The following is an 18,612-nucleotide window of genomic DNA, read 5'->3' as shown; positions in this document are numbered from 1 at the left end:
CATGCTGGCCTCGAACTCAGAAATCCACCTGCCTCTGCCTCCCGAGTACTGGGATTAAAGGCGTGTGCCACCACCACCCGGCTATGTTTGTTTCTTTTTATTTATTATACTCTCTTACAATACATCCTGACCTGCCCTCCCTCCACTTCTTTTTCTTTCTCTCCTGCCTCTCCTCTCCCCCAGATCCATTCCTCCTCAGTTTCCCTTCATAAAAAAAGAGCAGGCCTCCAGGGATATCAACCAAACACAGCATAAGAGGTTGCAATATAAGCTAGGCACAAACCTTCGAATCAAGGCTGGATGAGGCAATCCAGTAGGAAGAAAGAGGTCCCAAGAGCAGGGAAAAGAGTCAGAGACACCCCAGTTCCCTCTGTTTGGAGTTCCACAAAAACCCCAAGCTAAACAACCACAACATATGTATAGAAGACCTAGCATAGACCATGTAGTCTCCATGATTAGTGCTCAGTCTCTGTGAGCCCCTGTGAACCCTGTCTGCTTGATTATATGGGCCATGTTCTCCTGGTGTCCTCAACCCCTCTGGTTCCTATAATCCTTTCCCCTCTTTCCTCCGGGTTCCCCAAACTCTACCTAATGTTTGGCTGTGGGTCTCTGCATCTGTTCCCATCAGCTACCAGAGGAAACTTTCTTTTGTTCCATTTTTTTTTTTTTTTTTTTAAGATAAGGTTCCTCTGTTTCACATGTCTGGCTGACCTGGAGCTTGCTGGCTTTGAACTCATAGAGTTCAAATCCCCCGCCTCTCCCGAATTCGAGGATTAAAGGTGCCTGTCACTATGCAAGGAAGCCTTGCTGATGGTGACTGGGCGAGGCACTAATGTATGAGTATAGCCGAATGTCATTAGGGATCGTTTCGTTGACTTTGGCGGGGCAGACAAGTCTGGTTCTTGGACCCTAGGTCTCTGAGCCTAGCTTCCAGTTCCTGGCTATCCAGACAGGATCGGGCATAGAGCCGCCTCCTGGGGTGGGCCTTAAGTTTAGACCATATTTATATATTTTCAACAGTTCAGACACTCATCAATTGAAAGTATACAATTCGCCTTTAATCCCAGCACTCGGGAGACAGAGGGAGGCAGATTTCTGAGTTCGAGGCCAGCCTGGTCTACAAAGTGAGTTCCAGGACAGCCAGGACTATACAGAGAAACCCTGTCTTGGAGAAAAAAAACAAAAACAAAAAAGTATACAATTCAGTATGTTCACAAATGGACAGTCACCTCCACAGTACATCTTAAAACGTTTTTGTTGCTTCAAACAAGAATCTTTGTGGGCCAGGGAAGTAGCTCATCAGGCTTAAAGTGCTTACCTCACAAGCCTGAGGACCTGGGATCAGTGCCCTGAACCCACATAAAAAGCCAACAGAGGTGTTGTGAATCTGTACTCCTACAGTTAAGATGGGGGTGGAGACAAGGCAGTCAGCTGGAAGTTTGCATGCATATACATGCGCTGTGGGAACACACATACATGTCTCTAACTTTGGACAACCACAAATCTTTCAGTGTCTGTTAAGGTTTCTCTTGATGTTCCTTTTTCTAGGTTTTATTTGGGGTTGGGTGGGGGGTGGCTTGGATTGGTCTGAGTTTGGTTTTTTCAGACAGGTTCTTATGAATGGAATCACATCATCTCTTGTGTCTAGCATCATAAGAATAATGCCACTAATGTTCTCAAAACGTTATTACTTTTTGTGACTAAATAATCTATTTTGTGCATATACTACATTTTATTTATTCACTTATGAACAGATGTTTGATTGAGTTCCACCTTCTGACTATTATAGGAAATACTGCTATAAACATTTAAAAGTGTTTGGGTCGGTGGTTCTCGTTTGTTAAGTATGTACCTAGGAATAAAATTTCTTTGTCTTGTAATAACTTTAATACTCCAGGAACTAACTGGTAGTTTGCTTTCCAAAACAGCTACACTTGGTTTTCCACCCATGGGGCATAAGGGGTCTGGTTTCTCTACTTCCTTATGTTTCTAACTTTCTATATCCGCCATCCTAAGGAGTGGGAAGCCGGCTGGAGAGTATACCTTCCTTAACAAAATGCTTATACACATCTTTTGCGCATTTTGTAAATGGATTATTGTATTTTTACAGAATTGTAAGAGTCTTTGTATGTTCTAGATAAAGACTGGAGATTAGTTTTCTGTCACCGTGGCACAAGTTAAGGTCATCCGGGAAGAAAGACTCTTAATTGAAAAAATGCTTCCATGGGATTAGTCTGTGTAAGGAAGTAGGGCTTCTTGATTGATGGTTGGTGTGGAAAGGACCCATCTCACTGGGGGCTTGCCTGGGCAGGCTGTGGCACGCCTGGCTGGTGGCCATGGACGGTATAAGAGCAGGGTAAGCAAATCAGGAGAGGCAAGCCAACAAGCAGTTTCTGCTTCAGCTCCTGCCTCCAGGTTCCTTCCGTGGGTCCCTGCCCTGACGTCCTTCAGTGATAGATTGTGACTTGAGAGTTGGAAGCTGAAATAAACCCCTTCCTTCCCAGGTTGCTGTTGGCCATGGTGTCTATCGCAGCAACAGAAACCCTAAGACAAAGGCCTTTACCAGATTTATGATGATAGCTATTAAGGAGTTACTCAAAATCATGTCATGTCATGTTTTAATGTTTGTAACTATTGAGAATTTGTGGTTATTTCATGTAAATTATCTCAAAATTATGTTATTTTTTTACGGAAAAAATCTTAAAGATATTTGATGGTTATTTCAGACAAACCTCAGGCTGATAGCAAGCCTGTGTCTTCTCGGGGACGATCTTCTGGTGCATGTGACATATCCCAGATGTCTGCAGAGAGGCAGCTTGAGCTGAGGCTCAGAGACTTTCTCTTGGATATTGAGGACAGAATCTATCAAGGGACACTAGGAGCCATCAAGGTTTGTCCCTTATGTTTATTTATACCTTAGATGCTATATGTAAATATTTCTAAATGGTTTATATTTTCATCTTTCCTAACCAGGTCCTGCCTTCTCTGCTCAGTCTTGTTGGTTGGTTGTCCCCCACAAATAGGACCGCATACATACTAGACTACCACTCCAATAAAGTACATCTCCAGCTGTTGATTTCTCTTTGAGACATGACTACACTAGCTCTGATTGACTGGACATTCTGTCTTGGTGATGGACTTGCACCACCATGCCTGTTACATATATGTTATATTCATGCCTTCAGCATCATTTGTCATTTATACTGTCACCACCTAAAATCATTTCTAAAGGGGCTGGAGATGGCACAGTGTTTCAGAACCCTGTCTTCTCTTCCAGAGGACCCAGCTTCAATTAGTAATAGCTAATTCTGTAACTCCAGTCCCAAGCTGACACTCTCTTGTGGCCACCATGGGAATGGGACACTTAAGTGGTACCTAGACTTATATGCAGATGAAACCCTCATTTAATTTAAAATTTTAACAACTGTTTTTATAGCTGGGCATGGTGGCATAATGCTTCCAATCCCAGCACTCAGTAGGGCTGGTGCAGGTGAATCTCTGAATTGAGGGCAACCAGGTCTACAAAGTGAGCTTCAGGACAAGTCTGAGATACATGAAGAGCGCTTATTTCAACAACAAAACAAAAACATTTGATTATAAAGTAGTGCATAATGGCTCGCACTCCTGTTATCCCAGCCCTTTAGAGGTTGAGCAGGAGGACAAGACCAGCTTGGGCCACAGAGTTAACACACACACACACAAACACACACACACGCACAAATGTAGTTTTTAAAAATAGACTAAAGTACTAAAGCTTTTCATCTACATATTATATAAATTGCATTACATCATTGAATAACTTTATTTTATTTTCATGTTTTGGACTTTGAGCAGATTCTCTATAACCCTGGCTTGCCTGCCCATCCTTCTGCCTCTGCCTCCTGGGTGCAGTAATCTTATTATTTTTTTTTTATGCTTTTTTGATTCCTCTGTTCTAGAATGTACATGAATTAAGTCCATAGCTCTTAGGAGTAATGTATCCCATATCTCAGGGTCAGTAACTCTAGGTGTCATTACAGGTTACAGACCGACAGGTCTGGAGATCAGCCCTGGAGAATGGGCGGTACGAGCTGTTAAGTGAGGAGAGCAAGGAAAATGGAGTGGTTAAAACTGTGAATGAGGACGTGGAAGAGATGGAGATGGACCAAGCAAGGGTCATAGTGAGAGACAGGTAAACGGCTTCTGAACCGATCGCCAGTCCTGGCTTAGGTTTGGGCTTCTTTTGTTTGGGTTCCTTAGAAAGTGTGCTTAAGGCTGGGCGTGGTGGCGCACGCCTTTAATCCCAGCACTTGGGAGGCAGAGGCAGTCGGATTTCTAAAGGTCTAGATTTTACTCTGTTGCTTCATTTGTACTGATACAGCTAAGAACTCTCTCTAATGTTGAAGTACACACTTCTGCCTCAGGAAGATCACTGCAGCTGCTGCACACTTCTAAGCGGTGTCTCCTCTGAAAAAAGAAAGTGTGCTTAATGTCATTCTATTATATTATTTGGGGACAGTGTACATGTGTGTGGAAAACAGAAATCAGTGTCTCTCATCCTTCACTAAGGCTCTTGTGAGCTTGGAGGTCACCAATTCAGCCAGACTAGCTGACCAGTGAGCTGCTACCAGGCCTGCCTTGTGCCGTGTGTGCTGGGGGTCTGAACTGTGGTTCTCGTCCTTACATGGCCAGTGAAAGGCTTGTCTGCAGCACAAGCCTGAGAACCTGAGTCTGTACCCCGAGCCCATTTAATAATTACTGTGCCATGTGCCTGCAAACCCAGCCTTCTGTGTGGAAACAGGAATGGGTGCTGAAACTCATAGGCCAGCCTGCCTGGAGTACACAGCAGGACAGAAAACAAGAGGGATCCGGTTTCAACACAGTGGAAGGAGAGAAGTGACTATCAAAAGTTGTCCTCTGACCTTTACATGTGTGCTGTGGTATGTGAGAACCCACACTCACACAGTATACACAAACTCACTCACTAAATAAATGAATCAATTCTGAGGTGGGCTAGCAGATAACTCAGTCATGAAACACTTGCTAGCATAGCTGAGGTGCTGGGAATGATCCCCAGAAACACACACACACACACCAAAAAAGGTCTGGTCTTTTTTTGTTGGTGTTTTTTTGAGATCCTTAATAACCCTCTCCATTGAGGTCTAGATTTTACTCTGTTGCTTCATTTGTACTGATACAGCTAAGAACTCTCTCTAATGTTGAAGTACACACTTCTGCCTCAGGAAGATCACTGCAGCTGCTGCACACTTCTAAGCGGTGTCTCCTCTGAAAAATGTTGGAAAGACATGAAACTGTAATATAGGAGGCCTCCTTGTCTTGGAAGAACATGGGTAACAGTGAAGGATGTGCTAGAGAGCCAGAGTAGGGGTGCACACCAGTAGTCCCCAAACTTGAAGAAAGAGGCAGGAGGACTGTGAATTCAAGACCAACCTAGATCTGTATAGAAGACTATACAGTGAGACTTAGTTTTCTACAGGGACGATCATGTGAAAGCACTTTTGTAAGTGATAAGTTTTACACTGGAGATGTAAGTCTGGTGGCTGACATCTAGGAAGTGGGAGAGACTTAAGGTTCTAAGGTCTGTCACCCTCAGTTCTGACTGACGCTTTCCCCAGAAGCCTTGCCTCTTCTGCCTTCCCTCCTTGACTAGGTGCCTTGTGTCCTCCATTCCTCTCTGAGGTTGGGAAACTCTGTAACATAGGTGTCTGGGGAGATGGCTCAGTGGATAAAACACTTGCCATGCAAGTAGGAACCCGAGTTAGCATCCTCAGAAGTCACTTAAAGTGGGACATGGTCCCAGGGTTCTCACTGTCCACATGGGAAGCAGAGACAGAATCTCTTGAGAGTTCATGCTAGCTAGCCTGCCATTTGCAATGGCAAACAACAAAAGAAACAGACCTGTCTCAGGGTGGAAGGGAAAACTGACGTCTGAGGTTATGTCAAGACCATACATCTATGCACACAAACACAGATAAACTTGGGAAAAATGAGTGGGTCCGAGTTTCACCAAATTGTGATTTTTCTTTTAATTATAGACTTTTGGGAATTAAAACAGAAACTCCAAGTACCATCTCAACCAGTGCCAGTACACCACAGTCAGTGAGCAATGTGGTTCATTATCTGGCCCTGGCCCTCTTTCAGATAGAACAGGGCATTGAGCGGCGTTTCCTCAAAGCTCCACTTGGTGAGTATCTTCTCATTTCAGAATCCCTGCTGGATTTTAAATAATGGGAAATGTCCTCCCACTGGGACTGTAGGCTGACATAATGAGCTTTATAGGCTAAAATTGATCTCATTTTTTAAAAGATGAACTTTTCAGGTAAGATGTATTTTAAATAATAACGTAAAATATTGCTTCCTGGTTTACTCGAAACATTCACGTTTTTTAAGCTTTTTTTTTTTTTTTTTTTTTTTAAAGATTTATTTATTTATTATATGTAAGTACACTGTAGCTGTCCTCAGATGCTCCAGAAGAGGGAGCCAGATCTCGTTACGGATGGTTGTGAGCCACCATGTGGTTGCTGGGATTTGAACTCTGGACCTTAGGAAGAGCAGTCGGGTGCTCTTACCCACTGAGCCATCTCACCAGCCCAAGCTTATTTCTTAAAATTGCCAAAAAGTATTTCTATTCTATAATATAAATTAGGTGAAAATGGGTTTGTTTGGGGTTTTTTGTTGTTGTTGTTTTTGTTTGTTTTGTTTTTTTTAACTAACTTTAAAGTTTTTGTTAGTGATTTAAATCTCCATTTGGAGATTTGGTTTAAAAATATGCATTACCCAAGAAACATTAAGTTAGAAATATAAGGTGTCAGGAGTATAGATGAAGAAATGTTCTACCATTTGTGGTGTAGGTAGGCGGCGGTGCTGGGTATTACCCAGGGCCTCGTGTACACTGGGCAGACTCTATCATTGAGCTACAATTTGTGGCTAGAATGAAAGAAATAATATGATCATTTTAGGCAGTTTATGCAATTATTTGGCTTTTTAGGGCCAACCCATGAACCTAATTATTAAGTCTTAAAAAAAATATGGATTTCAAAATTCAAATCAATTTTAACGTTATCCTTGCTTCTAATTCCATGTTGCCTTCTTCAGATTTTAAGTTAATTCATCATGTTAGCTAGATATTAATTCATCATGTTAGCACATGCCTTTAATTCTGGCCCTAGAGAGGCAGACAGGTGAATTTCTTGAGTTTATGGCTAGCCTGAGCTACATAGCCAGTTCTAGGCCAGTCAGGACTGCATAGAGAGACCTTATTTTTCATTTTTAAAAAAGTTTATAGAGAAGATAAAACCCATACTTTTCTGGTCTCATGGGAAGGGGCAACTTGAATGCTGAATTTCTTAAATAATAATAATTGATGTGAGGACTAATAAAAATGAAGTGTCAGAGTTAGTGAGACAGCTCATTGGTTAAGAGCACTTATGTTCATTAAAAGGACCCAGTTTAGTTTCCAGCACCAACACAGCAGCTCACAGCCTCCTGTAACTGCAGATCCAGTGGATCGAGCACCCTCTCCTGGCCTCTGTGGACAGCAGGAGTGCATGTGATACACATACATACAGGCCAGCAAGCACTCATACACATAAAGTAAAAATAAACAAAATTGTAACTTCTTATAGATGAGTGGTTCTCAGCCATCCTAATGTTGCCACCCATTAATTCAGTTCTTCATGTTGTCGTGACCAAAACCATAAAATTATTTTTGTTGATTCTTCATAACTATAATTTTGCTATTGTAATGAATTGTAATGTAAATATCTGTGTTTTCTGATGGTCTTAGGCAACCCCATGAAAGGGTCATTCGACACACACCCCACCAAGGGCTGTGACCCACAGGTTGAGAACCACTGCTATAAACTGTATCATTCAATTTCAGAATATAAATATATTCATATAATGCACTTAAATTGAAGAATTTATATCTAATATCCCATTGTTATAAACCTACTCATGTTCTTATAATTTGATATTATTATTATAACTTTAAAAAAATCACATCACATTGAAGGCATCGGTCTTAGGCCTTTCTCGTATCATCTAATGGCTTGTTTTGTTTGCTGGGGTTTGGTCCTGAGGATTGAATCTCCAGGGTTGCAACTCATGCTAGGTAAACACTGCCATTGAGCTGTAGCCCCAGCTCTCCTCCTACTCAAGGGGTCTCACTAAGTTGCTCAGGATGACCTGAACTCTTCTGTAGCCCAGGCAGGCTAGAACCCAGTGTCCTCCTCTCAGCTGGTGGTTCAGGCTTATACCCTCAGGCCAAAGGTTCCTGTATTCCTTTGAATTGCCTTATCACAAAAGAAAAAGTGCAGATGGCACCCCAGTGTATGCAGTTCACTTTCAAGATAAGGAGATGCACTCTCACTGATGAGCTATTTGCTGTTGATAGATTCGGGGCAAGCCTTAAGCTGTATCCCCAACTCACCAGGCTCCAGTGGGTTGTTCAGTCCAGGTAATGCAGAGTTCCTAGTTAAATGGATCACAAGGCCAAAACAAAAGTTATGGGGAAGAGACATTGTGTGGGGTAGGAGGGGGAGATAAAGATAGAAGGGAGTTAAGAGAGGTTTGGAGGAAGGCTGGGGACACAGCTTGGTGGTAGAGTACTTGCTTGGCCTATGTGCTCAGAACTTATGGGCCCTTCTAGTGGGCACCTAGAAGTTAAGAATACAGAGAAATGCTGTGGAGCTGTGGCCGAGGTTTCAGAGGGAAGCAAATGTTCTCATGACACTTAGAATGGCGGTTGTTTGTGATATCTGGACTAAAAGTCTGTGTGCTGATTAACAGAAACTGAAGAATCAACTGATTATTAAGAGACCACTGCCGCTGAGGTGGAAATGTCTGAGTCCTTGGGACAATAGGAAAGTATTTTCTCAGGGTCAGCGCCCAGAGGCTGCTGTGTCCACACAGTGTAAGGCTCTTTCTCAAGCTGGTCGCAGAATGTGTGTAAAAGGCTCATATAGTACTGGTTTTGAAGGCTTGGAAAAAGATGGGGGGAGTTATGGCGAGTGGCTGAGGCTTAGCATCCTGTGGTATGGTTGGAGTTCCGGGGAGGGGCCAGGAGAGATCCATAATCCAGAGTAAAAGACTCAACTGGGTTGCAGTGAAGACCCCAGATCCTGGAGGTGCCAGAGCCATGGCATATCCTTCAAGGATAACTGTGGGTGTGTTCATCTTCTAGTGGGAAAGGGGAAGAAAACAGGAGAAGCTCCTGCCTTACCCTTGCCTCTGGTTGTGGTGCCCTTGTATCCCATAAAAGGTTCTGTCACTCCCTGAACTATCTAATATCTAAGATCAGGAGTTAAGTGAAGCCTCCAGTCTGCTTTGAAAACCTGTTTCTTTTTTTAAATTCAAGGGGAAATAAGATCTAGTTGTTTTGTTAGCCTGTGTTTCATCTGTATTTCTTAGTAAAGCTTTGGGCCAGAAAAAAACTGTGAGAGTTGTCTGTTGGATTATGGAGGGCCACAGAATTCTTATGTATACTATATGTAAATATAGTCATTTTAGAACTTCTATTTCATGCTGAAAGATAAAAGAAACTATTTGGGTTCTTAACTGAAGCTCAAGGGTGGCAGAGCACGAGGCTGTAATCCCAGTGCTCAGAGGAAGCAGCAAGAGGCTTTGGAGTCAAAGCCAGCATGGCTGAGAGGCCTGCAGGGCATGTGGAAGAGAGAAAATGAAGTTTCATTTTATGAATGTCTGAGATAGAATACATGCTGCATTCTTCTAAAATTTCAGCATAGGAAACTAAGCAGCCTCAAAGATGTGTTTGTTTGTTTGTTTGTTTGTTTTTTTCTGGGGAAAGGGTTTCTCTGTATGGCAAACTCACCAGGTATAGTGTGTGCTTATAGCTGTCACTGTCCTGCATGCCCTGGGTGCTAGGATCCCACATGTAGACACACATACAGAGAAACTGGTGTTGAGGTGAGTATGCTACCCCTGATGGGGGGCACCTACTACCTACAGCAATCAGGAACCTCAGCCTGCTTATTAGGTAGAGAAGGGAGTTGGAGGGATGGTTGTTAGTCTCAGTAGGAAGACCTCTGTAGGTCAGCGGCCTGAGGCTGGAAACATTGAGGGCTTGGTACAGTTGCCAGCCTCTGTGCATCCACTCACAGTGATCCACTCGCACTAGAACTCCTGGAGAGTTCTTTGCCAGTATGAGCCTCGCCACAGATAAGGCTTTGCCACTCCTGTGAGGCTGAGACTTTGGAGTCCTTGGTGAGACCACACTCATGCCAATAATAGACATTCACTCAAGGCTTCCTCCTTTTCTACGGCTATTGTGGAGGCTGAGGCAGGAGGATCACAAATTCAAAACCAGTCTGGGCTCTCAGAATAATTGTTTAGGTGGTGTTGCTGGAAATAGGGTCTTGCTGTGTATTATGAGCTGGGCTTGAATTCACAGAAGTCTTTGCCTCAGCCAATCAAGTGCTGCTAGGATTACAGGCATGCACTACACACCTGACATTCAAAATAAAATTTAAAATAGAGACAGGGAGATGATACAACAGGTAGAGGTATTGTTGTTGTAGGAGCCCAATGACCTGATCTCGGTCCTCAGAACCCACAAAGGTGGAGGGAGAAAACTGACTTCTAAAAGTTGTCCTTAGGCCTTTATAGGCACTGCATAGTATATGCACAAACACGTATATCAAGTCAATACAGGTAGCTGACAGTTACAAACAAGAAAATTCTCATTCTCTCTCTCTCTCTCTCTCTCTCTCTCTCTCTCTCTCTGTCTCTCACACACACACATACACAAACACAGTAGAGGCTAGACACAAAGCAGGTAGAGGCAGGTGGCTCTCTGAGTTTAGGCCAGCCTGGTCTACATAGTGAGTTCTAGGCCAGCAAGGGCTATATATTAGACCCTGTCACAAAGGCTAAAACTCTAGCTCCACTGAGAGTGCTTGCCTGGTATGCGTGAGGCTTTGGATTCAATCCTTAGTACACAAAGGGAAAGAGAACGGGTACAACCTGTTTATTGTAGTTAATCTCACTGATAAGAATGGTCTCATGGATTTTTTTTAATTTGGGGAAGAGAATCGTGTTCAGTTAATTATCTTAGATGAGGTGGTATGAGAAATATTTGTTTGGGTTGGTAATTTCATCATAATGTCATGCTTATGGTTAAATCCTTAAGCTATAATAGGAATTCTCAACTAACTTTGTCAATTTGAAATTAGGTAACACAGAAATTAATAAAGATCAAAAGGGAGCTAGAAAAAAAAAGAACAAGAAAAAGAGAGAGGACGATCAATCTAGTGTGAGAGATGGTAAATTTTTAACTTCTTACAGAAATGTGTGTTTGTCTTATAAGAGCTATCTTACCTCTGTATTGCTGAATACTAATGTGCATATTTAGTTTTGAAGGAAAATCTTGAATATGATCTTATGGAAAGGAATGAACTTGGAGACAAGCTTACAAAACAACTATTGTCTTACTAGTAGTTGACTGCTTCATATTACACTTTAAATAATCAGAATTTTTTTTACTTCACTAATTTATTGTGTGAATGCTTGTGCATGCATGCGCATGCTGTGGTACATGGATAGAGTTGGCTCTATCCTGGGGAGTTGGCTCTCTCTGGTCCCTGGATGGAAGTTCGCTATCAAGCTTGGCAGCAAGTGCCTTTGCCTGCTGAGCCATCTTGTTACCAGCCTCTTACATTCTTCTAAGTTGACATGTGCAAAGTAAATCTTAGTACTCGTAGCTGTGGTCCCACAATACACAAAGAGGCTTATCTTTACTTGTATGACATAAGATTGCATAGCGTGATTTTCTCTTACATCAAGAGAACCGTGGGGAATCTTGGTATACTTTTTATGTTAATCATTTTATGTCAACAATTTATTGAGGAATATATCCAGACTAGCAAATGAAAGATAAGAGAAATGAGACATTCTGCCCTTGGTGATCATGTAACGTAGAGAATAAGAGAGCTGTAATGGGCCTGTCAGAGCTTGTTTCTGAGTGAAGGGAGCAGGTCTGGGAGTGTTTGTGTACAACTGTGCTCTAGCCCTGAGGAAGTGAAGGCCATTCTAAGGAATGTAGGGAGTTGGAAAGTGGCACCCTGAGCCACAGGAGACCCTCTACCCACAGAGGGGTGAGGAAGGCTTGAGAGATGACTCAGTCATATAAGCATGAGAACCTGAGTTCAAATCACCAGCACTCGTGTCAAGAGAAAGCCTAGGACGGTGATGTGGGCAGAGTCCCGGTGCTCAGCTGGCATAACAGATGTCACTGATCCTCCTTGCACTTCTGTCCCCACAGTCCACCTGGAATTGGAAGTACAGCCTGTTATTCCAGCATTTAGGAGGCTGCGTTGATAGGATCATAAATTTGAGACTAGCCTGATCTACATTATCTTTAAAAAAAGAAAAGAAAGAAAAGTTCACCAACCCATGAACTAAAACCATTCCCACTGATTTCCAAGCCTACACAGCCTCTCCTAATGGACTTCATTCACTCTAGCATGTTGACCGTTCTCCAGCCTTATTTTTCGTCATTACGTAGTAAGAACTGGTGCAGATTGATTTGTCCAGAAAGATGTCGTTATGATCTTTTAACTAGCAGTGCTTGTTGGTACTTCCTTGGGGATACTTTTATGCCAGAGCTTTCCATGGAGCCTTTTAATGAAGTCAAGTCAGATGCATAGAATGAGGGGCAAAGATAAAGCCAGTGCATTTTAGTAGATTACACACCCCAGAGGAAGAGAGGAGCTGAAATCAGAATTCAGAATTCAGCTAGCTCATATACCATCTACAAAAGCTACCTTGGGGTGTGGGCTTGTTCGGGGTAGAATAGTTCTGTAGTGCACATGGAGTCCTTGGGAGTCATCTGAGCAACACTAGAGACTCAGAAAGGTGAAGGTGGGAATATTGTCTGCTCACATTCTACATATTGTTGGCCTGAATACCCACTTCATTTTTTCAAGCTTTGGAGTCATTTGATTCCCTGGCTTTGGTGGCACATGCCTTTAATTCCAGCCCTCACAAGTCTGAGGCACAGGGATCACTCACTTACTGGCCAGCCCAGGACAGCCAGGGCTACTTGGAGACACCCTGTCTTGGGGGGGGGGGGGGGAGGCGGTCCTCGTTTGACTCGTCTGTTGATTTTCCCTTGTCCTACTGAGTTTTTAGTTTCTTTTAACATTTACAAGTTCTCTGTAGTTTTTATTTCTTTGTTGCTCTTTTGGCTGCACTGGGGATCAAACCCAAGACCTGGTGGACCCATGCTCTACCACTGAACCACACACTCAGCAGAGTTCTAAGTCATGTAAACTTCCTGATCTATGCTTTTTTTAAATATATACTGTCGCTGTCTTCAGACACATCAGAAGAGGGCATCAGATCCTATTACAGAGGCTGTGAGCCACCATGTGGTTGCCAGGAATTGAACTCAGGACCTCTGAAAGAGCAGCCAGTGTTCCTAACCACTAAGCCATCTCTCCAGCCAACCCCCTGATAATTTTGCTAGTTCTCACAGTGGTTTGGTTTAGTGGTGTGTGGATGTGGATATGTATAGGTGTTGCTACTGGGGATGAAAAACCAGGACTGCAGTGCAAAGCAAGCACTGTACTTGTGAGCCGTTCAAACCTTTCATAGGGTGATGTTTTCCCTGTTTTGTTTGTCTTAATTAGTATTTGGGGGCGGGTGCAAGCACGGCACAGAATGGAATGGAGGTCAGAGAACACTTAGAGTTGGTTCTTTCCTTTCACGTCACCAGGCTTGCATAGCAAGTATGTTTACCTGCTGGGCCATATTGCTGGCTGTGTTTTCCTTTTTTTGTTTTGTTTGGTTGGGTAGTTTAAGGTGGGGGTATATAAGCTAGACGTGGTGGCGCACACCTTTAATCCCAGCACTCAGGAGACAGAGGCAGGTGGATTTCTGAGTTTGAGGCCAGCCTGGTCTACAGAGTGAGTTCCAGGACAGCCAGGGCTATAAAGAGAAACCCTGCCTCAGAAAACAAAAACAAAAAAAAGATGGGGGCATGTTTCATTGTTTTGAGATAGGGCAAAGTAGCTCAGGATGGCCTGGAACTTAGTATGTAGCCCAAATCGCAACCCCTTCCCTTGGTCTCTTTAGTGCTAGTACTGCGGTAAAATTTCTGAACTACACTACACAGTGGTGTATAGTATATTCACCCTCAGGAACACACAGCCAACACCTTTACCTATGTCAGAATATGTACTAGCAGCTCACAAGAAACCTTATTGTGTTTGAATCATTCTGACAATGAGTAAGTAACATACTTGATTCAAAGGAATAACTCATTTTACCAGTTTTAAATTAAACCAAGATTTGATACAAAGACTCAATTGGGAACATGTTGCCTAAATTCTTTTCTCTTTTAACTATTAAAACCTCAATCCTTCAGTGTGTGGATTTAAGTAATTCCTTATGTCGACTTTTTAAAAATACAGGTCAGCAGACATGTTCTCTTTAACATTGGGTGTGGGCAGCTTGCGGGTGAGACAGCTTCACTCTGTTGCAACCCAGGATGACCTGGAGCTCACTGCATAGTGCAGCCTGCTCAGAACCACAGAGATGCCTCCCCTTAGCCTCCCAAGTGCTGCTTACATGGAACTTTAGTTTTCAGTGTTAAGCATAGTCCTTTTGATAAACATTTGGAGAAGCACGACATCAGAGCTATTTACACTACCAAGACAGTAATTCTAGCAGACATTGCCTCTGCCCAGGAGCTTCAATCACTTTTCCCTCTCATTTCAAGATGGCAGTGACAGCGGACGTTCTTATAAAACCGTCCTGGACCGTTGGAGGGAGTCTCTCCTTTCCTCTGCTAGTCTTTCCCAAGTGTTTCTGCATTTATCAACCTTGGATCGCAGTGTGATGTGGTCCAAGTCCATACTGAACGCACGTTGCAAGATCTGCCGGAAAAAGGGGGATGCTGAAAACATGGTGCTGTGTGACGGCTGCGACCGAGGGCATCACACCTACTGCGTCCGACCAAAGCTCAAGGTATTTTCATCTTTGTCTGTTGGGCACATTGACATTGAGATTTTTGACAGTAGATAGATAATGATCATTTTTGTCATTTGTTCAGGCTGTTCCTGATGGAGACTGGTTTTGTCCAGAATGTCGACCAAAGCAACGTTCTAGAAGACTTTCCTCTAGGCAGAGACCATCCTTGGAAAGTGATGAAGAAATGGAAGAGGGTATGGAAGATGATGATGATGAAGTTGATGATGATGATGAAGAGGGTCAAAGTGAGGAGGAAGAATATGAGGTGGAGCAAGATGAGGAGGACTCTGACGACGAGGAAGCGCTCAGGTGAGTGCAGTTTGCAGTGTGAGGAAGGCTCTTCTCGCCTGTGACCCTTCAGACCCACAAGAATAGCTGAGTCATAATGTTCTAAAACTACCTGTGCATTTTACATATTATAAATATTTCAGAATGTTTCCAAGGTAGGTGTTTCCAATCTATTCTGTCCTCATCCCACAGCCTCCAGGATTATCGATTCTCTCTGTGACACAGTGAGCTGTCCCTCGGGCCTAGTGCTGAGGTTTGAAGGCTGGATGTTCCTACTGTGGTAGCACTGGGGTAGTCTTCCCTACTCCCCCCTCGAAACAGCCTCACAGTTGACGTGATCTTGCCTTTAGCCCCCCTAGTGCTCAGATTATACCACGACACTCAGTTTGACCCTTTTTTTCAGGACTAAAATAAGAAAAATTCATATTTATTAGGTATATTTCTGTCCACTAGTTCTCCATTGTAGTTGTACCACAATGGGGACATCATATTGTAATCTTTATTCTCATCTTAAATATCTTTACCAATACCATGGAACCAAGAAACCAAGTATGGCAAGAGTGACCAAGAACTGTCCAATACAAAAAACACTGTCAGGAAAATAAAATAGAGCCATCCGCTCTGCTTTGTTGATTATTTTTCTCCTTTACTTGAGGATGTCGTTCACCACTTTCTCTTTTCAATTTTTTACTGTTGTTTTGAGGGGTTGTTTGTTTGTTTTTCGAGACAGGGTTTCTCTGTGTAGCCCCTGGAACTCACTCTGTAGTCAAGGCTGGCCTCGAACTCAGAAATCCGCCTGCCTCTGCCTCCCAAGTGCTGGGATTACAGGTGTGCGCCACCATCACCCAGCTGTTTGTTTGTTTTCAAGAGTGCTATCTCTAGCCTAATCAGCCAATTCCAGCTTTAGTGTGAGATCCTGTCTCAGCAAATAAGGTGGAAAGCAATAGAAGACACCCAGCATTGGCCCATGTAGTACTAGCACACCTGAACATGTACAGATATTACATAGACACACACACATCAACTGGTCAGTAATTTTGGAAAATTCTTATGAATGTTTCTTGTTAAATAGAAGTATGTAGAGAGATAAGTTATATCTAGCTTTATATTTCAGAATCAGAAAGTAGTAAAGAGGTTCTTGGCTTGGTCTTCTGAACCATAAGTTTGAGACCTATGTTATGTTAGCCATTGGCTAGCCTCTCAGTCACCTCTGTCAATGGTGATGACACAGGAGAAGCACAATGCAAGTTTAATCCATTATCACAATTCAGGACTTGATTTTCATGATGATATCCTAGTCACCTAGAAAATAAATGTCCTCCCTTGTTTCAGAGAAATACATAAGAACTTGTCTCTAAACTTAAAGGATATGATAATATATACCATTTTGTGTGTGTGTGTGTGTGTGTGTGAATGAGAGAGAAAAGAATTTATAGCATAAATTATAGCAAAAGTAATTTATGTACAACTCAATGATTAAGTACAAATAACCATATGTTCTTCATTGTTCATTATTGTACAATTATTGTACTTTCTAACTATTTGTAGCCCACCAAAACGAGGAAGACCCCAAGTTAGATTGCCAATTAAAACAAAAGGGAAATTTGGCCCTTCTTTCCCAAGTCGCAGCCAACGACAAGACCCTGGAAGATACCCTTCAAGGAGCCAGCAGAGCACGCCCAAAACCACTGCTAAATCTGCTAGCAAAAACCTGAGGAAAACCAGATCTGCTCCTCCCACAGAAACTCGATCCCTAAGAGTTGGTAGTCGCTCCACTCGCCACAGTCCTAGTGCACTGCAAGATGTGTTTGTGGAACTGCTTAGTCCTCATGGCAAACGCAGAGGCCGGAAGGGTGCTGATCATACCCCAGAACACAGTCCCAGCTTCACTAACTTCAGGGTCAGCACCCCGGGATCAAGCAGACAGTTGATACCTTTAAATACTGCTGAAAGTCTTTCTCTCCAGGACAGTGAATCTAAGAGAAGAGGCAGGAAAAGACAATCTACAGGTATGAAATCTAATATATATTCTTCCTTACCTAAGAAGATTTGAGTCCTTTATCACTCTTTTTGTTTGTTTGTTTGTTTGTTTGTTTTTTCGAGACAGGGTTTCTCTGTGCAGCCCTGGCTGTCCTGGAACTCACTCTGTACACGAGGCTGGCCTTGAACTCAGAAATTCACCTGCCTCTGCCTTTATCACTTTTTAAAAAGCTGTTCCTGTGATACACAACAGTCTGCTATAAAGCATACATCATTAAAGAGGCAGCTATTGCTAAGTAAAGGCAAAGTGTATTAGTAGTATCTACTGGCACAGGCAGTGCACTAAACTTGAAGATAATATGTCTGTATTTGTGTGTGGAAGTCAAAGAAAGCGTAAGCCACTACCTCTGGCCTTTTACACAAGTGCCAGGGACCAAACTGAAGTCTCCATGTTCACAGCAGGCACTTTACCAAAGAGCCATTTATACAGATGCCTGCTGAAGGTCAGAGGATCTTGGCTATCCCAGAACTGAAATTACAGGCGTTTGTGAGCCTTCTGATACAGGTGCTAGGAGCTGAACCCGGATCCTCTGAAGGCTGTACGTGCTCTTAGCCAACAAGCCATCTCTCCAGTCCTTGTATTCCGGTGTTAGTGGAAAAATGTAATCAGTATATGAATACTCAGTATAACAAAATACATTTCAGAGCTAGGGATATATCCTAGTGATGAAGTGCTTGCTTTGTGCATTTCACCCACTTCTTCCTCCCTCAGAACACACACAATCGTCACTAGACATGAACGTTACATTGTTTGATAAGATTACCCACTGTAGTGGTAGCCTTTAATCCCAGCACTCAGGAGGCAGAGGCAGGAGAATCCCTGACTTCAAGACCAGCCTGGTCTACAGAGTGAGCTCCAAGATAGCCAGGACCACCTAGCAAGACCCTGTCTCAAACAACAAAAAAATTATTCTTTGAAATACTAGACTTGGGGGCTGGAGAGATGGCTCAGGGGATAAGAGCACTGACTGCTCTTCCAGAGGTCCTGAGTTCAATTCCCAACAACCACATAGTGACTCACAACCATCTGTATTGGGAATCTGACGCCCTCTTCTGNTGTGTTTGAAGACAGCAACAGTGTACTCATATACACGAAATAAATAAATCTAAAGAAAGAAAGAAAGAAAGAAAGAAAGAAAGAAAGAAAGAAAGAAAGAAAGAAAGAAAGGTTTAAAAAAAAAGACTTTAGCCGGACAGTGGTGGCGCACACCTTTAATCCCAGCACTCGGGAGGCAGAGGCAGGCGGATTTCTGAGTCCGAGGCCAGCCTGGTCTACAAAGTGAGCTCCAGGAC

At 43.0% G+C, this 18,612-nt stretch overlaps 1 protein-coding gene across 5 annotated transcripts in view; it reads left to right on the top strand.

The window, feature by feature from the left end:
- Positions 1 to 18,612, top strand: part of Baz1a (bromodomain adjacent to zinc finger domain 1A) — a 124,308-nt gene that overhangs the window by 100,913 nt on the left and 4,783 nt on the right. For 3 of the 5 annotated variants that reach the window (XM_021179125.2, XM_029484732.1, XM_021179127.2), the window contains 7 exons: positions 2,727 to 2,890; positions 4,020 to 4,171; positions 6,036 to 6,184; positions 11,193 to 11,282; positions 14,741 to 14,988; positions 15,074 to 15,300; positions 16,828 to 17,288. In XM_021179125.2, coding sequence (XP_021034784.1) covers positions 2,727 to 2,890; positions 4,020 to 4,171; positions 6,036 to 6,184; positions 11,193 to 11,282; positions 14,741 to 14,988; positions 15,074 to 15,300; positions 16,828 to 17,288 — 1,491 coding nt within the window. The remainder of the gene's footprint in view (positions 1 to 2,726; positions 2,891 to 4,019; positions 4,172 to 6,035; positions 6,185 to 11,192; positions 11,283 to 14,740; positions 14,989 to 15,073; positions 15,301 to 16,827; positions 17,289 to 18,612) is intronic. The other 2 variants (XM_029484733.1, XM_029484731.1) reach the window with 1 other exon arrangement.

Source organism: Mus caroli, chromosome 12 (assembly GCF_900094665.2).
Source record: "Mus caroli chromosome 12, CAROLI_EIJ_v1.1, whole genome shotgun sequence".
Lineage (NCBI taxonomy): Eukaryota > Metazoa > Chordata > Mammalia > Rodentia > Muridae > Mus > Mus caroli.
The sequence above is the reverse complement of the archived record's forward strand: the minus strand, read 5'-3'. Positions and strand labels throughout refer to the sequence as shown.